The following is an 8,485-nucleotide window of genomic DNA, read 5'->3' as shown; positions in this document are numbered from 1 at the left end:
CTCTCTCACCTTAGAGAGGCTCGGATTACAGTATTTGGGAAAGACAGCAGCATGCAGCGAATTCCAAATATCTATCAAATATTTTTAAAGGTAGCTGTTGTATAAAAATACAGCTCAATTATACCTGGTCAGTCCTGCTCAGCAAAGATCACGCGATTCAACAATCAATTGCATTCGGTGCAAACAAACAACTTATTGTAAAACGAATCGTACCCACTTATAAACAAATAGGTGTATTGGAGTAAAAAATATCATGTGGACGTATTTGCCTAAGTATTTATAAAACAGATTTTATGTTGCAACATTCCCTATATTATCAGGTAAAGTACCCACTACTTTAAGTGCTTACGCTTTTTCTTTCAATTTTCTTTTATAAAGCTTTTTTGTTTTCTGAGAAATGGTTTACATGCGATCAAAGAAAACTAAAAAGAGATCGGTAGGTATTTTGTAATTGCTTTTTGTTTAGCGGACTCGACCTCTTTGTGCGCTTAACATTTGCTAACTCAGTCTACTTGACTGATCGGGAAACCACATATCGCTAAATCAAAAAAGTTCTACATTCCTGTGTATGTTTCACTGAAAAAAGAGCATCCAAGTATTTGTAGAGACCCTTTGACAATTTAAGAATTTGTAAACTTTTAAGTCAGCTAGGCAAGTCCATATAGCCTTTCCAATGAGAAAGAGATCGGGAGTATTTGATTTGGTGAGCGAGCTCAGTTTTACTCTTTTTGCCCTCTTTGTCATTTTCGCTCGATTCTATATTGGTGTTGGTAATGGTTGGTAAACGGAGTCATTAATAGCTCTTCTCGCTGGAAAACCAGCTTTATGGTTTGCACAATGCACCTTTTTTCGTTCATGTCACCCTCTCTATGCAAGAAGCATACATTTTACATTATCTTTCAGCATAGGCAATACGTGCAAGCCAAGTGCCAAATACAGACGCATTGCAGTGCTATCGATTCCTTTACGATACCACGTTATAAGAATTTGCAACCGGCGTCTGATTTTACGTCAATTTTATGACCCATAAAATTGGTATCAAACACGCTGTCTATAATTTGATATTTTCTATAAAAAAATAGGGTAATCCACTGGCCAAGTTTAAGCTGCTTATCGCTACTTTTCGAGGATTTCTTATACTTACGCCATGCGAAACTGTGCTCATGATGCCAACTGCATACGAGGTTCGAAGGGTAAATTACAGTCTGTTGACTTCATCATCATTAGACTCACCATCATCATCATTTCTGCCATAGGACGTCCACTGAACATAAGCCTAAATGATTTCCATATTGACCGGTTGGTAGTGGCCTGAATCCAACGCCTTCCTGCTACTTTTATGAGGTCGTCGATCCACCTTGCCGGTGGATGTCCTATGCTGCGCTTTTCGGTACGTGTGGCTCCCAGAATCTTGCTGCCCCATTGGCATCTTTAGATGATACTATAAAAATTAAAACAGCACGATTGATGTGCTGAACATAGACCTTATTAGGTAAAAAATGAAAACAATTATTGGAAAATAATGTTTATTCTACCTTAACACATTCATACATACACGAAATCACATTAAAATAAAACATGATTGATCAGCTAGTTCTAACATTTTGCAAGGAAAAACATTGCTTTGAATATAAATGACGAGGTTTGGGGTAGGAAAGAACACAGGACTTATAATGCGTGCGCGATGGCGATGGCGATCAGTGGAAATCAGTATTTCCACTGATCGCCATTGCCATCGGGCACGGGAATGTAACACAAGCAGTGTGTGATTGAAACTTTAAAATTATTTTATCTACCGAATAAAAATGATGGTGTCTCTACCCTACAAGATATGCATACTGATGTATATCAATAACCAAATACGAGTACAATTTGAGATAATTTCGCTTGACATCATTTTCCAAAGTACATCGAACAGAATAAATAATGTCTAAACTGCCTTATTTGAAAATGACACACGGTATTTAATTTGATGTCAAATAAAGGAGTGCTCAACTCATGTTAAAGATTTATTAAATAAACACTTAAATAACGATGCCATACATGAAACAATGTCTTCAGGAATCGACATTATCTACAGTAAAACTAATTATTGTGCCCTTGAAAAAACTAATCACAAAGTTAAACATAATACTGTACCAAATCCTGATGTATGTATGTCCTTCCACAGTTATAAAACTATTAAGTAGAACACTTTAATATCGAACATTGTAGTCGCCAAGAGGCGTCTCCATCAGGACAGTTTCTGTGGAATCCTGAGTATTAGGAGATGTCGTTGGCATCGCTGAAGGTCTTAAGGATATAGCAAGGGGTAGAGCCGACCTGGCACAGAGTTGAGACGCCCCACGCGTGGAGTTAACTGATCTGTACCTTGTACACCTGCCGCGTCTGAAAAAAATAGAATTATTTAAGTATTTTGTACAGTTACAGAAGGATAGGGAAGTATTTTCTACAGTTGCAGTAAGTTTCTCTGCAGGCACAGATCTAAGGGGTGGGCAAGCCGGGGTGCCTGCCCTGGGCGGCCGTCTAAGGGGGGCGCCAAATCGAAATAAGGGTATGTTGGTTTTTAGAACACATCCTAGACAAAAATCAGTCACACATGAAAATCAGTCAGTGAGCGCGTAAAGCTTTTTTAGGCATCTGTAACACATAGCGCCATATTAAAAAATTAGGCCCGGTCAGAAAAAATCATAGATACGTGGCTGCCTTCTCTAATTTACCAAAGGTAAATTGACCTACACCCCCATCCTGGCCAAACAGGTTGTGGAGGCCTGATGTTCGATGCTGGAAGCTCATATCCTCAACGGACGGACGTAGGTGCATTGAAAAGGAAAATACTGAAATACCTTTGGTTGAAGTTTATACGTGAACTAGTCTATGCTGGAGTTTATTGACCTTTAACTATGCCTAAGAGCATGGCTCGTTTTTCAACAATTTGGAAAAAAACATGATTTTTACATTCTCGTCTCTATGTAACTTCATCACGTTGATTTATTTAAGTAAGTTTCTAAAGTAGCTAGCTTTTACCTTACTAGGTACAATACTCAAGAAAAGTTTGAAGTGTGTATTTCAAATATTTACTTATACCATATCAAATCAAATAGGTAGAATCTAAAATACTACAAATAATTGTTTTATTTTAGTAAAAATGAAAAACGCTATTTCGCCAAAACTTTCACTATTCATGATAGCAAGACTCTCAATTGATTCAGTTGGCTTAGTCCCAAAGGTTAAGCTTTGCCCTTGGACCTTGAATTTTAATATTTAACTTAGCCCGTGGTGTGACTACATAAAACCACAGAATAATAATAAGTTGATAAAACTTAAAAAATATATATTTTTGTACTTTGTAGTGCACAAAATGGGCAGGGCACCGACGAGATGGTCAGACGCGGTGAGGAAGACGGTGGGCGGGGGTTTGCATCGTGCGGTCCACACAGCTTATGACCACAGTCTGTGGAGGAACACTATCTGTGGTCGCGATCCTCATCAGTGAGGGACCGAGGAAGAAGAAGAGAGTGCACAAAATAATATTCCCGCTAACCCCTTATTCCCTTCTTCTTCTCAGTCGGTACACTCTTGTCAGAGTGGTCGTGGTCATCATTGTGAATCACGATGAGTGATGTTCCTCGCAATACTGCGCCATTCCTCGCGGACGACAGCTTTCCGGGCCCTTTCGCTTACCGAACACTTACGTCCGTATTCTCAAACGATGCTTGCTTAAGTGAAGCAGCAAATCGACCGCACAGCGTTGAATAGAGCTCTGTGATTGGTTCATGTGTCACCCTGTGCATCCACGCGCATTGTGAGACCTCATAGTAATGTTTGTGAATACGGGCGTTAGTTGCTAAGTTAACCCCATCAGCTAAGCTTAGCCTAGTTAGGTTTGATTCATCACAATAGTCCAAAGATTGACGGGGACCATAACACTGATCCTATACGATGCGAATCCGATCCGATAATTTGCGAGTATTTTATTGTACACGACTAACGCCCGTATTCACAAACGATACTTGTTTAAGTGATGCAGCAAATCGAATGCACAGCGTTGAATAGAGCTCTGTGATTGGTTCGTCCCTTTGCGACCACGCGCACTGTGAGACCTCATAGTAATGTTTGTGAATACGGGCGTTATATGTTGTATCAAAATATCATATCATTTCATAACCTGTATAATATTCTTCAAGTATGAAACTCATCTGCATAAGAAAGAGTTCATTCTAGCAAATAACGCAATCTTCTCCATTCCATACCAAGAATATTTAATTAAAGTGACAATAAACCTCAACACTTCGCGTAAATAACTTTATACAGGGTGTTTGTTCGAAGTTACGTATCTTATTTTAATTAATTACTTCCCACACAGAACATAAAATGTTTATTATTATTAGATTAGATACTCTTAGGCTGAGTTGCACCACCTTATTTTAACCGTAACAATACATTAACCGGTGCTTTTTTTATGGAGTTTAACAGATTTTTAACGTTTGTCAAAGTTAAAGTAAGGTGGTGCAACTCAGCCTTTATACTGGAATGTATCAATAAAATTAAGTATAAAAATTGTAAGTGAAGTTTGGACATGCTCTTTATAAAGATGCAAAAAAAAGTATTTAAGTATGTTTATATCCGTTGTCTAGTTCCCATAGCACAAGCTTTGCTTAGTTTGGGGCTAGCGGTGCAGTGTAAAATGTCCAAGGATATTTATATTTATATTATATTATTTATACTTGCATACGGCATGATTTTCTATGCAACAAACATTTCAATCTCTTTTTTTAGAAAATCCGTAAGCAATCCACGGTTTTACCATCTTCTTAAAGAATAACATTCTCTAGAAAATGCACACCTAAGTCGCCTAGGTCTAAGAGCAAGCTTTATTTGATTGAAATTTTAATGAATCCTAAACCGAGTTAAATCAATATCCTATAGTGAATATTATTGCCATAGCTTCAAATGTAAATTACCACAACTTATAATACTTATAAAATTACATAACCTATTTCTCTCATAATATCTGTGACATTTTTATACACCCTGTATAATGCTAGGAAAATGCACCTGAGTCGTTAATAGCCTTAAGAGCGAGCGATAATTAACTGTCGCCTCTTCGGCGCGTTTCATCCCATTTTCTTTATCACAGTTCGCAAATTATAGCAATTATCCCATAAGTGATCTAATTTGTAACAGAACGAGTGAGGAACGAAATAAAATTAGAAAGAGCCCGCTTTAAATACAGGGTGTAAGTAAATACGGGCAAGAACTTAATCACATTTAGGTCTCTAGTAAAAAAATCGATGTATCCGGAGCACAAATAAATGTCGTTCTCGTTATGTTTGTATTCGGAATATGATACTCTACTTATACGACACAACTATTAACTTTCTTGCCACAAGTGCGAAACAATACTAACTTATAACTACGAGATACAGCTTGTATGAAGTACAGTCGTCAAAACATCAAGCTAAATGGTTGCAATTGAATAGGTGCAATTTTGCGATAGAAACGTAGGTACTGGCTGTGACCGCTTCGTATGCGTGAGATTAACAAACTCTTCGGCTTAAACTATAAGTACTTATAGAAGTACAGATTATTGGATGTGCTGTTGATAGTACATAGAAAAAATATTAGATTAATATTAGATCGTTACCTATGACAATGACACCGCAGCAGCCTGAGAAAAGCTCCTCTGAAGGTTCGGTTGAACACAGTATAGATGATGGGGTTGATGGTAGACGACACGTAGCCCAGCCACAGGCAGATATCCACTACGTGTTCTGTTGACAAAGGTGAAAATGTAACATAAATTATATAAACTTTATTCTTAACTAGCTGTGCCCCGCGATGTTACCCGCGGTATTTTTAAAACGTAGCCTACGTGTTAATCCAGGGTGTCAGCTAATTCCATACGAAAATTTGTTAAAAACGCTCCAGCCGAAGACATAAAGAAGTAACAAACATATACTCACAAACTTTCGCCTTTATAATAAGTGTGACAAAATTGTATATTTTATGATACGAGTACATCAGAACCACTCGACCATTTTCGTGTTCATAATTTTCAGAGCAACACAACATTGTTTCAGTTTTTTTCGATTTAAATGAAATGTCCACTAATTCCAATATAGCAAATCTCTTAATCTACAAAATACAATTAATTAAATACTTCTCAAAACTAGTGTTCGACAAAAAAAGGATTAAAAGGATTTAGTTATGATATCTTCTCATCTAAACAGGTTTTTTTTCTTCTACAAGCTCGTGTATTGACACTTGTCCTAAATGTAGGACAAATGTCAAAGACCTAATAAAAGATTTAAAATGGTGTGAAACCCAATGAAAACGAAATTCTATATCCCATTTTCGCACGATACGGCTATGTAAATAGCACAGACCATTGAAGCCATAGACGGAATAGGATAGGATAGACCACAATGTTTTTATTTGATTAATGAAAAATTTTTTGTTTTAAGCCAATTTATCAGATTTGACTAATTAACAAAGCTTTTTTCAGGTGGATACTAAACCGAGCAGAAAATTTTTGCTCGCGCTAGACATCGAGCCCGGGACCTCTGGGTCTGAAACATGCGTTCTTACCACTAGACCACAGAGGTTAACGGTTATGCATAATGCATAGATTCTTAAAATCTACGTTTAAAAGCAATGACTTACCAAACTTGATAATTTGTTAGACGAGATTGAATCTGAAATTATTGGACACGGTTTTAATAGATTTGAGGGTGTATACCTACATATAGTTCTAGCATAGTAGCATTAGCCTGGTCTGGTCACAACGCAAAATATTGATATGGTTTCTAATGCCTAATTGTTCTGTGAAATGAACGAATCATGTTATTATTCATACTGCTATTTTTCTTTGGATTAAATCCGTTTCGGTTTCCAAAACGGATAAATTTCCCAAGAGGTTCCGAGCTCGAGCATGATTGGCTGGCAAAGCAATTTTGAATCGTTCTATGGCAGCCCAATACCTAGCCCAGAACTTAGTATAAGTCTGAAATTACCTACACTGTTTTACATTCGTTAGTTTTGATTGTAAAATTGTGGCTAAAATTACTATAAGATTAATTTTTAAAAAACCGAACACTACATGAAGATGCATAATTTATAACTACCCGAAAAGTATACCTAAAAATAAAGATTCGTTCTCGACCAAGAAAGAGACCATATTTCCTCAATCTCAAATTGTAAAACTAACTATTTTGACGGGTCAAAAACCTGACAGATGGTTTCAGTAAGTAGGCTGTCAGAGAGTACAAGTCCAGCCTACAAAGGTTCGGCCAAACTAACGCGATCACACGCGATCAGCCGGCGTGCAACGATGGCGATCAATGTATTTTTTTTATCCACAACGAGGAAGCTCTTGGCCTGTATCTCACCTGATGGTAAGTGATGATCAGGCCGAAGGTGGAAGCGAGCTTCACCCGTATTTAAGTCTGGTCGCCATCGCTGCACGCCGGCTAATCGCGTTGGTTTGGCCGAACCTTAACTGTATCAGTACCTGAGATATGGAAGCGGCACGAGAGGTTGTTTTTGTAATATCAAACGTCAGCGAGCCTTCAGATTTGATCAGACTTGTATGCTCTTTCACGAACACCCCTCCCCGTGCCGCTCCCAGTAAGACCAGTATGTATAATCATAATCATAATAATCATAATCATTTATTTGCAATTAAACATGGTATAAAAAGATGTTAGGTACAGACAGTGAGAACGATACATGTTTAGCTAAAATTATTAGCATGCAAAAGTTAAATTAGAAATACCACAATATTAGCGACGATTCTTAAGAAGAACAAAACTACAGCAAGTCAAAGAACTCTTTTAAATCGTAAAGTGTCAGTGATAGCAACCATTTACTCAAATGTTTCTTAAAATTACAAAAACTTGATGTCCAAAAATTCTTTAGGTAAAACCTTTACCTGGAACTATGCACGCAGGACACGAGGCGAACAGAATGTTGAGCAAGAAGAAAGGCGCCCAACACAGCACGAAGGTGAAGAACACCAGGCCCAGGACTTTGGTCGCTTTCTGCTCGTTGGCCACAGCGTTGGCTGACAGAGAACGTCCCTTCTTGCGATTGGCTAGAAACCTGTCGAAAAATCAACCATTTTACTCAAAAAAAATCTCGTTATTTAGACATACTTTCATCACTCAAAATACCGTTTCAAAAAACTATCAAAGACTGTGAGGCGACTAGGGAAAACACATCAATTCTATTGACTCGTTAGGTAGAAGTGTGCGTTCACCTTAAGACTCAAAATCATTCCATTGGGGAATCAAAACTTTGTAGGTACTAGGCATCGATCAACGGAGCAATCGATCAATAATTTTCGTTAAAATTAAACTCGTTGTTCATAGTTTATCGTTAAATGTTTATTACATTATCGCGATTGAAAAGATTTTAAAAACACCCTTGCAGTTGCGAGGCCTCAACATTGTAGGTTAAAATTCAGAATACACAGACAGTTCCA

General features: G+C 37.6%; 1 protein-coding gene across 1 annotated transcript in view; it reads right to left on the bottom strand.

Moving 5' to 3' along the window:
• Positions 1-1,539: 1,539 nt before the first annotated feature.
• Positions 1,540-8,485, bottom strand: part of LOC135084517 (D(2)-like dopamine receptor) — a 163,015-nt gene continuing 156,069 nt past the window's right edge. The window contains exons 8-10 of the mRNA XM_063979292.1: positions 7,934-8,103; positions 5,648-5,774; positions 1,540-2,388 (exon numbers count right to left, since the gene is read on the bottom strand). Of these exons, the coding sequence (XP_063835362.1) occupies positions 2,196-2,388; positions 5,648-5,774; positions 7,934-8,103 (490 nt within the window). The 3' untranslated portion in view covers positions 1,540-2,195. The remainder of the gene's footprint in view (positions 2,389-5,647; positions 5,775-7,933; positions 8,104-8,485) is intronic.

The sequence above is a fragment of the Ostrinia nubilalis genome, chromosome 2 (assembly GCF_963855985.1).
Source record: "Ostrinia nubilalis chromosome 2, ilOstNubi1.1, whole genome shotgun sequence".
Lineage (NCBI taxonomy): Eukaryota > Metazoa > Arthropoda > Insecta > Lepidoptera > Crambidae > Ostrinia > Ostrinia nubilalis.
This window is presented reverse-complemented; position numbering and strand designations above follow the sequence as displayed.